The sequence below is a fragment of the Idiotropiscis lumnitzeri genome, chromosome 10 (assembly GCF_059441095.1).
Source record: "Idiotropiscis lumnitzeri isolate Australia: NSW breed Sydney's pygmy pipehorse chromosome 10, RoL_Ilum_1.0, whole genome shotgun sequence".
NCBI lineage: Eukaryota > Metazoa > Chordata > Actinopteri > Syngnathiformes > Syngnathidae > Idiotropiscis > Idiotropiscis lumnitzeri.
The window spans coordinates 21067726-21084157 of NC_142400.1; the positions used below are offsets into that span (position 1 = coordinate 21067726).

General features: G+C 43.3%; 1 protein-coding gene and 1 long non-coding RNA gene across 4 annotated transcripts; one reads left to right on the forward strand and one right to left on the reverse strand.

Moving 5' to 3' along the window:
* Positions 1 to 1602: 1602 nt before the first annotated feature.
* Positions 1603 to 10625, reverse strand: mtcl3 (MTCL family member 3). Of its 3 annotated transcripts, none has more exons than XM_088307069.1 (11): positions 10570 to 10625; positions 9069 to 9852; positions 7068 to 7292; positions 6826 to 6984; positions 6402 to 6470; positions 3810 to 4129; positions 3187 to 3346; positions 3020 to 3086; positions 2295 to 2841; positions 2085 to 2214; positions 1603 to 1760 (listed from the first exon to the last, which is right to left on the reverse strand). In XM_088307069.1, exons 2-11 carry the CDS (start codon positions 9804 to 9806, stop codon positions 1650 to 1652), a joined length of 2526 nt encoding a protein of 841 aa, XP_088163195.1. In that variant the 5' UTR covers positions 9807 to 9852; positions 10570 to 10625; the 3' UTR covers positions 1603 to 1649. The 3 variants fall into 3 exon arrangements, 2 of the variants coding, with proteins under 2 accessions (XP_088163195.1, XP_088163196.1); XR_015845622.1 differs by lacking the exon at positions 1603 to 1760 and having other exon boundaries at positions 2295 to 2465; positions 2537 to 2841; XM_088307070.1 differs by lacking the exon at positions 10570 to 10625 and having other exon boundaries at positions 9069 to 10551.
* A 4023-nt stretch (positions 10626 to 14648) lies between these two features.
* On the forward strand, positions 14649 to 15984 carry LOC148329640 (uncharacterized). Its single transcript, XR_015845703.1, has 2 exons — positions 14649 to 15666; positions 15760 to 15984. It is a non-coding gene; the product is annotated as an uncharacterized LOC148329640 (long non-coding RNA).
* Positions 15985 to 16432: the final 448 nt, after the last annotated feature.

A 16432-nucleotide genomic window follows, 5' to 3' on the forward strand; every position in this document is an offset into this window, starting at 1 on the left:
CCCATAAAGCACCATCTTTGGTACCCATCCCTGGAATGGAGGGGTACGGTGGGCGACTGGTTATCACGTTGGCCTCACAGTGCGGAGGTCGTGGGTTCAATTCCGTCTCCGGCCTTCCTGTGTGGAGTTTGCATGTTCTCTCTTTGCCTGCGTGGGTTTCCTCCGGGTTGTCCGGTTTCCTCCCACATTCCAAAAACATGCATGGGAGGTTGATTGGACACTCTAAATTGCCCCAAGGTACGGGTGTGAACACGGATGGTTGTTCGTCTATGTGTACCCTGCGATTGGCTGGCAATCAGTTCAGGGTGTACCCCTGTCTACTGCCCGAAGACAGCTGGTATAGGCTCCAGCACCCTCCTGCGACCCTTGTGAGGACCAGTGGTCCAGATGATGGATGGATGGACGAAGTCGGAATGGACATATTGTGCCCTGTTCTTCTGCTGACTCCCACCAAGAGGGAGGTGTGGCTATATAGAAAGGTGCGTTTTGAGAACAGTTGGGCATTTACTGATTTTTCTAAAACAAATTACATAAAATAGAAAATGAAAACTAATGTTTTTTTTTTAATCAAAAAATACATGGAGACTTTTTGAACGAATAATGGGCCAGCTCGGCCGAATGATCACTTTAAGAAACATCATAAATGTTTGCAAGTTTTGCAAGAAAAAATGTGGTTTCAAGTTTAAATACATCATTCATTTTTCATTTAATTAACTGAAATTATATTTAGTGTCCGGGAGACTTTAAGAAACACGAACTCTAACCAGATGAAAACAAATCAAAGAGAACAGCCAATGCTTCACTTGTGGACAGCGGAGCCATCTTTGTCAATTATTCTGCCAATATGTTTGGAGCATCAAACCCGTCTAAGTCGAAGAGATGACATGGGTAGATATATTTTTGGATCCAAATAAGTGTTGTCACCGGCCAAGGACATGGGAAGAAAGGCAGGATGATGCATCAATGGAAGGATTGTAAAGTTGCAGAGATCGCAATATGGCCAAAAATGACTTGGGCAATTCTGCTAAGTGGCAGACGATATACTACTATTGTTTGATATTAATAAAGAACTTGGTGATAAGGTATCTTCCCAAGATATAAAGGTAAAAACGTTACACACAGTGCATTTGAGGATATCACCCCAGTGACAATCCACCGTACCCACGGTAATTAATAATAATAATAATAATAATAATTTGCCCTTTATTAGTCCCACAATGGGGAAATTCGAGATTCGAACCCAGGCCTCCTGGGGAGACTGGGTCCTGAAAGCGGCGCCTTAGACCACTCGGCCATCCTATCAAACACATTTGTACAAAATAGCCGAGGCAGCATTAGCAATAAAGCACGCCACTCGTAGTGCGTCCCTTCACCACCCAGAAAACATTTCTAATCAGATATATATAACATTGCAATCATTATCCCTCCAGTGAAATTGTCATACTTACCTAGTTCTCCACCATCTCCCCAAGGCGTTTGGTCTCCTGTAGAAGTCGAAAGCATTTGAAGTGATGGATAGCTTGGGCCGTGCTTTTAAATTGATAATGTCTTGTACCTTGAGTGACCTTGTGTGCAATGCAACAGAATTAAAATTAAGCACTACATGAAATAAATAGACAAAAAATGAAGCCTACATTCAATTATGAGGCTTACAAAACAAAGAAAAGGGTAAAAAGAAACACAAGTTTAAAAATGGTGGCATAAGAGAGTGAGGAAAACAGAACAAGAATGAGAATCAGCAAAATAATGGGCTGAAACATCTTGATGAGGGGAATAAAAAGGGGAGAAAGGAGAACATTGTCAAGTAGTTAGCATAAAGTTAGCATACTCTTAAAAAGTAGATAACAGATTACTTTCAGTTCTGTGCGTATGGCCACTACCATGTACAGTGCTATGATTAAAAAATGTTGACTGCCACTATTTTAACATATTAAAACTGTAATCAATATGTGTTGCAATAGCAGTGATTGTTTGTCCAGGACAATGTGCCATATAGACACTTCAATGATCTAAAAGATGCTGACTAATCATGAATCTAATGATAGCGACTTTTGCACACTACTTGTGTACTGAATCATGCTTACAGATAGAGGTTCCTCCGGTTGTTTATCATCTTGTTTAGGAACATCTAACCGGTCAATGAAGCCCTGCAGATCTTTTCTGAAGGCTTTCATCTGTGCATTGATACGATATAGCAACTCATGTTCTCGGATCCTGCAACGCAAGAGATTCGTGTTCCTTATTTGCAGTCTAAGGCATGGCAAAGTGTATGACCTAATGCACCTCATACATACCTGCCACCTTCGTCTTCATCATCAAGCCTAGCAAACAGCTCACCATTGGTGACGTACACCCGAGCCTCAGTAATAATGGTGCTAGTGTCTGCAATGAGCCTGTCGATGGTCCGGCCCAGCCTTTCGGCCTCGATTCGGATGTCTATCATCTGCTGCCGGTCCTTCAGGCTTCTGGATAAAAAACGGCTCTCCACAGGTGAGTAGAGGGCGCGTGTTGGGGTAAGGCAACGGATGTTCCTCACCTCATCCGAGTCACTCTCGCCTCCAATGGGGCCCTCCCGTTTACGGTGAGGTGGCAGGAGGCGAGGTGATGAGGCTGAGGTCGAGGGGGTGTCATCGTCCCGCCCTCCATCGCTCTCGGCATCACTGTCTCTTGGGCTGCTTCGTATGCCCAGGTGTGAAGCCAGGTCATAACGCTGCATATTAGACAGCAACACGCGGTTCTCATATTGAAGCTGCATCACTTTGCCGCTCAGTTCATTGATCTGCAGACGGGCCGCCTTAAGTTCCTCCTGGAGGGCGTCCATTTTAGCAGGGTCAGTTGCTCCTGGGATTTTCAAACAAGCCAACAGTGAAAAGTGGGACAGCTCTACAAATGAAACTTTAATTTGTTCCACCTGGAGGCATTATGAAACACATTTTTCCTCAGAGACTCGTTTACGGTCATTGTTCTGCTCTACAGCTGCTTGTTGTCTTACGAATGACTGAAAAAAAAAAAAACAAACCTCCGTGTCTAGAGCCAGCTTCATGGGATCCAGCTTTGTACTTGAGTTTGTTCAGCTCATTTGTCACCTAATCACAAAACAGAAAAAAATATTACACATTTAAAGATGGACGACCTGCATGCTTTGGTCCGATTTATTCTTTTTATGGAAAGCCACTGATCAATTACCTTTTTGTTTTCCTCTTCTACATCTGCTAAATTCCTGCGCAGGAGTTCTGCTTCATCCTCCACCAGCTGCAGCTGCTGCCTCAGCTCAGACAGCGCCTCACCCTGCTCTCGGCACTGCTGACCTCCACGGCCTTCGCCATCCACCCCTGCAGCCGCCAGACTAGGAGAGGACAATGAGCATTGGCATGTGTCCACATACAGTCCCAATCAAGTATTACACCAGGGATGGGCTAAGTATGGCCCAGTGAGTACACAATTCTACATATATTACTTATTCTCACACGGGCCACAGGTGTCCAGGAACTTATCGCAGCTTACTTTGGGCTAGAGGTGCCAGCAAATTGCAGGGCAAATCTAGACAACCAATCAAACTCACCTTCAGACCTATGAGTAATTTAGAGTCCACAATTGATCTTACATGGATGTTTTAGGGAATGTGGGAACAAACCGCAAATTTGAAAGTATAATGTTTTCTAAACACATTTGATAATCATGTTTTTTGTGTCTCATCTATGAAGGACCTGGCTCTTTTGTGCATTTGGAAAATCCAATTTTGTCCTTGAGCACAAAAGTTCATCCATCATTGCTGTAGACAATTTAATGATTATATGATGATTCGTCACCTGTCCTCCCTCATGTCATCCAGCTCAGCCTTAAGTCCCCTGTTTTCCACTTCCAACTCGACAATCTTCCTCCCCAGGATGTTGGCTTCTTCCTCAACGAGGCGCAAACGGAGCTTCAGCTCAGATTCCCGTGTGGTGGGTGGACCCCCAGCTTCACCTTTGGGCAGTGGGCTGTCCACATCTCCGTAGAAGGAGCGATACTTCTGCAGCTCCTGCTCCAGGCGGTCCTTCTCCTTGTCTATCTTTGCCATCTTTTTTCTCATTAAGACAGCCTCCTCTTTGATGAAGGCCAGCTGGCACTTCAGATCGTCATTTTCTTCCTATGATTCGGAGGGAGATCATTACCTTTAGTGATTTACTGTACGTGGAAAGAAAAATATTTGGGGTTTTGTTGTTTTAGCCCATATTGCAATGCTCTTTGCGGATACATACTTTATGTGTGCTAGGAGGTCACTAATATTGCCTATCTGCTGTTGTTACAGTGGAACCGTCTAGAAGTTGACTGCTGCTATTGCACTGCTTGAGGGTCAATAACATTTTCAGAGAAAAAAAATCTGCAGCAAAAATCAAGCATCTTTCTTCTTTTACTTCTGCTTAGTAAAATAGATTTTTCCTTCTCTTTAATTTTTTTTTTTCAACTATGGAACCAGAAACTAGGGTGACCAAACATCATCTTTTGCTTGGTCATGTCCACTTATTTATTTTTTTACACCCTGTTCGGTGATCTGGGGGTGGTTTATAAATTCATGAAAATGTCTTTAATTCTTTTTCACCGGAACAATTAGCATTAGTTTAATTTGAGTGACGTTTTGCGGAACAAATGAGAGGTTGAGTGCTTTTTTGGGGGGGGGGGGTTGTTTTGTTTTTTTACAAGCTTGAGTGCCTAGAAATCTGTTTGCTACTCAAATGGGATGGAATGAAGCCCCAGTTGAATAAGCAAGCAATGCAATTCGACATCCCTTTCATTCGTCTGTGTTTCTCCGCTGTGATTGATGTCACTGGACGGATTACGGTTTGAAGCTGAGGACAGTGACAACACAGAGTGCAAAGCGTGCATGTACATTTTTAAATGTCTAATAATGGTGCCAGTAGGAGATCTCAAAGCTCTTATGGACACAAAACATAAAAAAAACTGTACGAGGAGAGCATCAGCAAATTTGACCAAGTTCCTTAATTGTTAGCTCCACGAACACAGGAGAGAGAATAAATCAATTATGAGGAAGAAAACTAAAGACTGAATTGATATTTTTTTTCTTTGTTAAATTAATATCTTTATGAGACTACTGACTTTTATTTATATTATTACATTAAAAAGGTAGTAAGAAATGTTTCGTTAAAGTTGGATTGTCTACAGAAGAGCCATTATTTAGAACATATTTAAGTAAGACTTCAAAGGAGTGATACTATTATTTAGTTATTTAATTTCTATACCCATAAAGAGAAGGTATGGTTTAAATTAGGGATGCATAATATATTGTCATGGTGATAATGGCACGCACAGTGCAGAATGCCAAAGATGTCCAATAAATTCAAATTTGTATGCTAACATGACCAATCAGATAGAAAAGGGAATGGTCTAGTGCTTTTTCACAACAAGGCACTCAATGCAACTCCCTATTGACCTACTGATGACAAATCATCAGGAGCATCCCAGGGTTCAGTATCTTACTCAAAGGCTGGGATTTGAACCAACAATCTCTGGGTTGGGAGAAGACAACGTTCACAACGGAGCCATGTCGCACCCAGATGCAACTTTGAATGCTTGTCACCAATAGGTGAAGTTTCTAGGGGGCATTACTAATCAAGAATTTAAGAATAATACATTCATTTTTTGCACTTGAAAAAATAATATTTCCTTCATTAGATACTAAATCAGGCGTGGGCAAACTACGGCCCGGGGGCCACATGCGGCCCGTTAAACGTTTTAATCCGGCCTGCCGAACGTGAAAAAAATTAAATGAATAAACCTTGTTAATGTTTTATTTTCGAAATACTGTGGTTTTTCAAACAGCTACCTTTTCGTCTGCTGGAATAATGGAGAAAATCTTGCAAAAAAAAAAAAAGGCTGTGTTTATAATAATTATTTTAATGCTTTTGTTCACTTTCATTTAAAATTAAATGTATTTTTTTTCTCCGATGAGGTGAGGTGACCAAAACACTCCATCCATCTGCTCCTGGTCCGGCCCCTCTGTCAAATTTTAGAACCCATTGTGGCCCGCCAATCAAAAAATGTGCCCACCCCTGTACTAAATATTACTTAACGTACGTTAAATATAGCAAGAATGTCAATATTGCAATATGCAACATCTAATATTGTGCTGTGTTTCTTTAATTATATTAGAGTTATAATGTTTGGCATCTTTGAGTATCATTTCAGTATCTTGAGACTGGGCCGAGTGTCCTATTTTTTGGAAATCGAAATATGGTCATCATACTAGTATCGAAAAGAGAAACGAAACTTGGCAAAGGGTTGGCTGTGCATTATGTTATGAGCAATACAAGTGATTAAATCTATTATACGCATGTACAAAATCTTTTAACCAACAGATGCCAATGTAAATAGTAGCACATTGCCAAAACCGACTGTCTCACCTCAGTTGGGGTCTGCTGAGCCTTCTTCTCTTTCTGGAGATCCTTGCTTCCTTTTCTTTTCAGGGAAAGCTGAAGGGAAAAAAAGCATTCACATCATCATTATCATCTGCTGTTGATGATGCTTCAGCTGCCAGTAGCTGTTTCTATCACTTGGAGGAAATAGATTTAATATACATGAAAACAATTTATATAATTTGTCTCATTCTCATTTATCATCGCTATTGTTCATCCATAATGTGCTGGGCTGCACAGGCATTGTGATTGTATAAATAGAGTAAATGAGCAACATTAACCTCATATATGTACGGTGCATTTAATGAAAACATATGTATAGAGTGATAAGTAAATAAGACTAGCATTCTGTGTGCACTTTTCATTATTTGTATTCACCTCAATGAAGACAGGTTATTTTTTGTCTCCTCACCTCTTTAGCTTTCTCTAGCTCATTCTGAAGAGCTTGTTTGGTGACTTCCACTTCTATCAGTTCCTGCCTTAACTTCTCATTCTCTTCCTCAGTCCTTGTCCTCTTCTCCTCCACATTTTCCAGCTCATGGTGCAAACGCACAGACACATCCTTTGCCACCTGGTTCGAGAATGCACATACAATCAATGAACTGCATGGAACCTACGTAAAAGATTGACAATTGAAGTGCTTGTTAAAGTCACCTTCAGGTCTTGCTCAAGGCTTCTGAGCATTTCTCCATCCACTTGGCCACTCTCTGTGAAGCGGATCCTTTTTCTCTCAGCCTTCTTCAGCCGATATTGGAGTATTCTGCAATTCTTGTTTGCTCTCTCCAACTCTCTGCGCATGTCATGCAGCTGGCAGGTGTCTTCCTCATAGAAGGTGTCCCGCATCTCATCCATCTCTGCTCGCATCTCCTCAATTTCAATCTGGGAAACAATGGAACATATAGCTAGGCGGCAAAATCTGATTAAATAGGCTCAATATCAGGGGTCGCAATTGCCGATTGTCGGGGGCCGCTTTCCAGTATGGCTTCCCATTTCTCCCTGCTGCAACACACCTGATTCCAATGATCACTTCATCAGAAAGCTCGGCAGGAGCCTGATAACAATCCTGATCATTTGAATCACGTGTGTTGCAGCGGGGAGAGATGGGAAACACGCCGGAAAGCGACACTTGAGGACCGAAACTTAAGAGCCCTGCTCTATATAAAGAACATTTCTTATGTATCACCAATGTGTTATTTATAGTGGTATAGCCAATCAGGCAGTAAGGCCTTCTCTGCTGACATAAACACAATCAGAAACACCGGCCTACTGAACGTTACAACTTCCATTCTAATATTTGGTACAAGAAATGTGATTTTTTTTTCCATAACAGTCAGTTATTTTCCTTTAGCTGCACTGCTTTTTTAGTATTTGCATGTGTGTGTGGATGTCAGATATTTTGTCCAATCAGATTTCACCTTCTCTGTGCTGCAATGTCAATCTAATGTGCCCTGGTTAAAGAAGCAGTCATGCTGCCCAATGTAACTTATACTATATTCAATGGAAACCTTTCCCACTTTTCATTTATTGCTTCCATGCACCACAACAAGTATGTCATAATCACGAGAGCGTTAAACTCCACTGCGTATACATGCAAGCATAGAAAGGCACCTCTCACAAGTTTAGAGTCAGCATATGCATGCAATGAAGAACTTCTTCAATAAAAACAATGAAAAACTATTTAGTGGAAAGGTTTTTCATTGAAATGCCATGTGTGTAATAATGTAATGTAAATAATTAGTGTCACAATTTGTATGAGAAATATATAGAGAACAAGCGATAGGACTTGATGCGTTATTGTACTTCATCCTACTCCCTTTGAAACATAAATCCTTGTAAACTGCGTTGAATTATGACATCTATTGATGATTTTTCTTTCTTTCTTCCAATTTTTATTTCCATCATGTAAATGTGTATATATGATCAACCAATCAATAAATATTGTAATGTTTTGATCATGGCTCGATGTCATCATGTCATGCAATGCCTGATGACACATCACTTCAGTCAGTTTATGTGGGAGAGTTCTAACACCACACACCTCCAGTTTCTGCGGGTTTTGCAAATAAAATAAAAAAATGTACACTGTTCACATCGCAAATAAAAGCATTATTGTTTGCGATTGTCCTTGCAGCGAGGCCCATAATGCATGTAATGAATTGTGCTATATAAATAAAGTTGTATCGTGTTGTTTTAGTAAAACTAAAGTTGAGGCTTCCACTTAACAATTCTGTGTGTAAAGATTTTTGAGCAGAAACTGTATGATGTACTGTAGTACTCCATTTACCATTTTAATCAAATTGGTTCAGATAATAAATGGATGGATGGGTTTTTCATTTAATGGTTCTTTTTTTTTAAGTGACAGAATTGATGATGGAAGCAACAGACAGACAGGCTTGTCAATTACAATTTCATTCAGCTTGAAAAAAAAATGACATCCGATGATGGATGGCTGCCCAGGTCACTGACGAATGACAGACTGGCAAAATTTGGTAATTGCCCACCTCTGATGAGGGGTACATTAAGTCAGCTAAGTCTCCACTTTAGGCGCATGTACCAAATTGCATGGCCCAGCAGCACTTACAATGGAGCAAGGAAATACAACAGGTGGGACACTGTCACTTCATGCATGAATTGTAAGATAGGTGTAGAATTTACCTTAAGATCATCATTTTCATCCTCAAGCCGTTCCACCTCTTCCAGTAGTGTCTGGTCCTGCTGGGGGGGTGGTAGTTGTGGGGGCTCAGGCTCAGGCTCAGGGGACAGCTCCAAGGATGGGGGAGATGGTGGTTTTGCCTGCATCTTTGTTCTTTTCTTCCCCAAGCTTTTATTCAGGTGGAACTGAATAAGCTCGGATTGTAAGCACCCCTCCTTCCAGAAGCCGGGTCCACAGCCGACTGTGCTTTTGGAGCTTTTCTTACTCGTCGCAGAGGCGTCCCCTCCTTTCTGGTTTTTACTCCTCAATTTGGGGGATTTGGATGAGCAGGGCTGGTCCGACACCACTCTGTTCGGATCGGCTCTGCATGGGGAGGAGGCATCGGGGCCCAGGCGCGGAGAGTCGTCGGATGTCTGGGTGACGCCTCTGTCTGGCGCAGCCCAGCTTAACGTGGGGCTTTCAGCACCGGCGACCTGAACAGCGGCCGCGCCTTTAGATACGGGAGCGCCCCCGGCCTGCCGCTCCCTGCCCGATGAGACTGGAGAATGACCTCGGCTGTTTCGCCCTCCGCCTGCGCCCACCGCTTGCTTTGAGGCGAGATGCTTTGACAGGTTACTCCCTTTTTGCGTCGCTTTGGGTCCGGCGTCTTTCGGCCCGGCGGGGGAGGAGGAGCGCTGCTGCTTCCGGCTGCTATTGTCCGCCTGCTTCGGCGAGTCGGTGGACGATGATGGCTGCATCATGGTGTCAGAGGCTCAGCTCATCCTCGACAACATCCATGCCTTAACCCTGTAGTTGTAGCATAACACCACCCTTCAGCTTCACACCGAATGCATAGGTAAGCTCCGCTTTTGACTCTTGAACACGGCCCATGCAGACAAACTCGGAGTTTTAGATGACGCCCAAGACAACTGACTGGCCATTTAGTCTCAGTTTGATGAGGTGTATGTGGGATCAGGTGCAGCTCATCCAATTAGACCCCATGCATGCGTCGGAGGTGGGGTTAGAGGGTGTGCACAAAAGGAAACAAAAACCAGACAAAGTCAAAGGCTATTAATGCTGGGTTTACTCTGAGTCAAATGGCGATTTTATCATTATGACTAAAATAAAAATGAGCCGAGCTCCTGTATATGTACACCAAGCGATGTCAGCCATCAGCTCCTCTTTCCCAACATGTACGATGACTCACTCTTACTCAAGTGCATACGATACTTTACTTCATTTGCCTAGTTCAAACATTTTATTATGACCCGTTTGGCCATGTAAACTTGCCTATTTCCCAACTACAATTTCAATAAAATATCTTGCTTCTTCCGAACAAGTAAAACCAGTGTAGTAGTTTGATCCTGCAATGTCTTTTCGGTGAGCCATTGTTAAAAGCAACAATAAGTGTAAAGCTGTCGTCCACATGCAGTCAAATGTACCCTTTTGTAATGGTCACACCCTTATTGTCACCCATTTGATCAAATTGGAGGACAAAAAGATCAGCTAATGTTCTTTTCTTACCTTTTAGTCGGATGCTGAAGCTCAGTGATGATGATGGCAGAGGGGATGCCGATTCCAGAGCCTCCCAACCACCAGCCACCAATTTGCATATTCATGACATTACGTCATCGCTGGGCGGGCAGCACTTATTGGTGGACTGCAATGATACGGGAAACATATCGCGTGACCTTTAACATACGCTTTCCTGCCATTTCACCTCCATTTGCTAAATGCTAGCAATGTTACTTTAAACATCCATGCTTATAAATGTGTTTGCCTTATTATATTTTACATTTAAATTGTGTAACAGGTTGGGTGACTACAATGTTGTACAAAAATGGAAAATAATGTTTGTCTTATTTGTTTTCAAAACCATTTTCACAAAGAGTACCTTTAAATACACGCATGCACTTTGATTATTTTTTTATGTATTAATTATGGTGAATAGTTACAGTTCTGATGTTCTCCCTGAGCTTATGTGCTGGAGCCCATCATCACAGCTATCTTCAGGCAGTAGGCGGGGTACACCCTGAACTGGTTGCCAGCCTATTGCAGGGCACACAGAGACGAACAACCATACGCAGTCACACTCATACCTAGGGGCAATTTAGAGTGTCCAATCAACCTGCCATGCATGTTTTTGGAATGTGGGAGGAAACCCAGGCAGACACGGGGAGGACATCTAAATCACAAGAATAAATAGAGGCTGTTTAAACTATCCATCCATCCATCCATTATCTAAGCCGCTTATCCTCACAAAGTTAGCGGGGCTGCTGGGGCCAATCCCAGCTGTCTTCGGGCAGTAGGCAAGGTACACCCTGAACTGGTTGCCAGCCAATCGCAGGGCACACAATGACAAACAACCATCCGCGCTCATATTCATAAATAGGGTAAATTTTAGAGTGTTCAGTCAACCTACCATGCATGTCTTTGGAATGTGGGAGAAAACCGGAGTACCAGTGTTGTTTTTGGCGGGCATTTTAGATTTAGTCTAAGTCTTAGTCATTTGGACGAAAATGCTTGTTAGTTTTCGTCAAATTTTGTCATTCCTATTTGTGATAGTTTTAGTCTAGTTTTAGTAGACGAAAACTCAAAATGGTTTTAGTGGGTTTTAGTCGACGAAAACTCAAAAAGGTTTTAGTTGGTTTTAGTCAACGGAAACACACACAAAAAAAAGGTTTGTCTAGTTTTTGTAAATTTATTAGACCCAAACTAAAAAAGGTTTTAGTCTTTTTTAGTTAAAAATAGCCATACAAGGTTTCCACTCAATAGCAAAGACTTTCTGTTGGACTATTACGGATTATGCATTACAAACAGATAACGTAACAGTGGAATCAATGTTGATTGCTCCAAAATAAGCCAAGAAACAAAACGTTTTATTTGGTAACTGGCTTTATTTCACTTAAAGCAACATAAAATAAAAACGTTTTCACAACATTGACTTGTAGTAGTGAAGGATTGTATTAGGATTGCTGGCATTATTTTAAACACTTACAGGACAGAAGGTCAATTATTTAATTTAGCAGGTTTATATTTACTGAATATGTTAAACATTGAAGAAACAAAAAGCATTTATCAAATGAAAGAAGAAGTACTGTGCATAGATAGGATTGACTGGGATTGTAGTCATGATGTTTCATGATTTATTATATTATTCTCATATGCTACATTTATAGTAATTAGTTTAAATGTGTGAACTTTATTGAAATTCTCAGTAGTGAGAACAAATTTGCACACATAGCATTTCCATGAGCTGCCCTCACATTCACAGCACTTCATGGACAAATACGACGAAGTACATTCTCCACATTGGCTGTAGAGATGCAAACATACCAAATTGGGCACTGGAGGACTCACACAGACGCTATCGCAAAGAACACATTCCGAAAGACATAATTGGAGATCGGAGTACACGTACATACACACTTGCACATACATAGACACATAATTACACCTGCACATACACACGCACATACACGTATACCTGCATATACATGCACACCGACAAGATTACAGAGGAATGCCAGTGGGGAGAGAGACGGAGAGACTGCCCGCCGGAGAAGGCCAACCTTGGCGTGCCAGTCTTGGGGACCAGACGGGAATCAACTATCCAGACGATGACTAACCTGGGGAGGACCTTCCCTTGGACGTGGACCCGTGCCGTGGGAGGGAGCGAGGACTTGTTCTACAGTACAGTAGTACAAGTACAAACTCTATCAAACATATGACTTGTTTACTTGTACCAAGCCTGCGGTTATCAGAGCGAAGTAGCCTTGTGAGTGTCACAGTCGCCATGGTCCGTCAAAGGAACGCATGTCAGTGTGTGCGAGCCGAGACGAATGACCGAAGACGTGTTCGTGCGACACCAGTATGTGTGACAGTGCGTGCGCGGCGCATGCGCCCTTGCGTGCTGTGCTGGTGGTGGGCGTGCCCAAACGAAAGATAGGTTGCGCTTGTTTTGAAAGACAGAAGGGAAGGGATGTCTTAAATTTTGAGCGTCTGACGAACCACATGCTAACAATTTCGTCCCGTCTCGTCAACGAAAATTTAATGTACGCCACGTCATGTTTTCGTCTCGTTGTCATCATGAAAAAAAGGGGCGTTAACGAAATATTTCCGTCATCGTCATCGTTGACGAAAACAACACTGCGGAGTACCCGGAGAAAACCCACACAGGCTTGTGGAGAACATGCAAACTCTACGCAGGAACACTACACTTCTGCACTGTAAGGCTATCCTGCTAACTAGTCGTCCATCGTGCCGCCCCTGTTTAAACGAATAGCACAAACATTTTATGTTACATATTTTTATATATCATATTTAACATTCACTGGACAGTGAGCAAAATGTGAGTGAACCCTTGGATTTTCTTACTGGTTGAATCTCGATTGGCAGCAAGAACCGCAAACAAGAACTTTCGTGTCGTTGCAGATCCGATGTGCACAATGAATAAGTTTAATTTTGGGCCATTTCTTTTACAAATTGTCCCAGTTCAGCAATATTTTTGGGATATCTGGTCTGAATATCTCTCTTGAGGTCCTGCCACAGCATCTCAATTGGCTTGAGGTCAGGATTTTGACTGTGCCAGTCTGGATCACACATTTTCTTCTTCTGAAGCCATTTTTATGTATTCGCTTTTGGCTTTGGATCATTGTCTTGTGCAACACCCATCGTAGTTCAAGCTTCAACCGTTGGGCAAAAGCAGAATAACGTGATAAACTTTTGAAATAATTTTCCATTGTTGATACCAAGTTTTCTAGGCATCAAAGCACATCTATACCATCATGCTCCCTCTTCCATGCTTCATAGCAGAGATCAGGTTTAGATGATGGGATGTTGTGCCATTTTTTCTTCTTCAATGGGGGGGCCTATTTTTGTAGACAGACACCCATGTGCTCGGTGTAAAAACAATGACCTAATCATTTTTGTGCAAGGGCAAGTCTAGTTTACAGTGTTTGGAACTATGTTGCATCTCCTGGGTGCTCCGGCTAACAGCGCTGGCTCGCCCCCGGCGTTTCTGCCAATTTAGTGACAAAAAGTAGATTCGATTTTCGATGCACTAACAGTAGGTCTCATTGGTGGCACCGGTGGTATACCGTGTTTCAAGATTTTGGGGGATTTGATCAATATGCAGGTGAACAAATTCGGTGCTTCGCAAATGTGTGTGGTGGATGTAGGACAATCCCTCTGGCTCATTGTGGAAATCAATTCATTGAATGAATTATTATCATTATCATGTTAAGAATATTTAGGTGTGGCACAGTAACGGGTGGGAGGGTGTTAGTGTGTCACACACGGATGCATTATTGAAGGTGCAAGGCGATCTCAAATTGCCTGCATCACATGCATGGTCAACTACATCATCCGGCAAGGGGTGATCTTGCATTTTACCTGTAAAAACACTTTTGTGTGCTCCAATCTCATGCATTTCTTTTTCCAGAATATCAAGCACTGTGTGTTCTTCAACTGCCCCGATTTTGAAGGGAATGAGAGGAGCTGCTCTCTCTCTCTCTCTCTCTCTCTCTCTCTCTCTCTCTCTCTCTTTCACAACTGACTCTGATAGCGCTTGGAGAATCTTTAGCCTAGGCTCATTTACTTTTTCCTCCCTGTTCTTCAATATTTACATGTTATAGTGGTGTTATATAGTTTAAGCATGCTCTGTTTATTCGTGTGATTTAGATGATCAGACGAGATTTTTTTACCAATTTATGTAGGAATGTAAATAATTCCAAAACGTTCACTGTACATTTTCCTCCCACTCCAACCGTAAAGAGTGACATCCGAGTGGAAGAGCCACACAAATAGAGCCGAATTTCTGGGGCTTGGTGCTTTGTTCATGGAAAGCATTGCCAGGAAGCTGACTAGCATTTCACTAAAACATTTTTTTGTTTGTTTGCTTCTTTTTGTATGCTGTGAGACTTGAACCGTGGCCCTCCAGTTCCAGTTCTATATCCATGTAGTATGTTTTGTTCGCATGAAGAAAAAGAGAATACAATATTGTTTAAACAAATCTAGACGGTAATTTTGCATTCCACTATCCCCTAATTGTGAAATGGTCATGAGAAGTTGCAATCAAAGAATTGAGCACTAAATGAGCAGAAACCTTTTTAGCCCAATAACGCCCTGATGCAACTAAAATATTGTGTTTGAGCTTGAATTTTGAATCTTGTGTAATCTTGTCAGAGGAGTAAAATGAAACAAGTGTCACTTCTGGTTCTGCCCACCTGCGACTTGATGTTTGGCACCATAACATTACAACATATTTGGAACACTTAAAGATGAGTATCAATTGTTACTGGGAGAAGGCTAAACTCTCCTTTGAATTGCAGTACCTGCATACATTTGTTTTGCTTTGGATCTTAGCCTTTTATGCACTTAATGATGTTTGAAAAATTGTTTAAAAAAGTGTAATACTAAAATTGTGACGGTTCGGGTTTGGGAGGAGGGCCTGGCGGTTCTGATTACTTGCAGGTTCGCGACCTTTCCCAGCCAGGCACTCCTCCGGAGAAAGTGGGCGTCGGCTCCTGCGCACCTGCGGCTCGTCAGCAGCAATCATGACCAGCATAAGATCCAGCCGCGCCAGGAGCCAGACGCCGGATTATCTCGTCAACTCCCGTGGTACTGGCCCATGTCCCGACATGCTGCTCGTTCGCCTGATCCTGTTTTCCCCCGTGCCTGTCTGACCTCCGTGCTTTCTTGTCCTCCTTCCAGCCGACCCGAGCCTGTCCGGACCCGAGCTTCCCGCACCCGATCCCGAGTTCCTGTCCGGCGTTCGTCCCGCCAGCGCTCCCCTCGACACGCCGCGCACCCGCCTCTTCCGCGCCGCGCCCGCCGCGCCTCCGCCAGCCCACCAGCGACTCCCGGTGCTCGCCGCTCCGACGCCTGCCCAATCACCCACGCTCCCGCAGCCGCGCCGCCTCTGTCTCCCATAAACCCTGTTCCTACCATCTCTGTCGCTCTTGGGTCCTCCTTCCCTCACACTCGGTTCACCGAACCGCGACAGAATAATCCGGCCAACCCAATAGACCCAGCGACCCCGGATTCCCTCGGGGAGGCGCTCGCCCTCCAAGGAAGCCAGCTTGAGCGCCACGAGAGGATGCTTCAGGAGTGCCCGGGCTCCTTCCAGGCAATCCACCGCCAACTCACGCACCTCTCCAACCAGGTGGGCTCGCTCGCTTCCCTCTCCGTCCTCCCTAGCGGCGCTTCCCCGGCCCCTCCTGCTCCCGCGACGTCCTTCGCGGGCAGCCGGGAGCCCCACGTTCCCACGCCCGAGCCCTCCTCCGGGGACCTAGGCTCTTTCAGCCAATTCCTCCTCAGCACGTCACTAGTTTTCGACCTGCAACCCCACAGCTACTCCTCCGACCGGGCCAAGATAGCGTACATG

Excerpts from the sequence above, each read along its gene's own strand:
- mtcl3 (XM_088307069.1), bottom strand. The coding sequence starts at position 9,806 with ATGATGCAGCCATCATCGTCCACCGACTCGCCGAAGCAGGCGGACAAT. Across the intron at positions 7,293-9,068 it reads ATGAAAATGATGATCTTAAG|ATTGAAATTGAGGAGATGCG; the intron begins GTAAATTCTACA and ends ATTGTTTCCCAG. Across the intron at positions 1,761-2,084 it reads AACCGGAGGAACCTCTATCT|ATGTTTCAGCCCATTATTTT; the intron begins GTAAGCATGATT and ends CCCCTCATCAAG.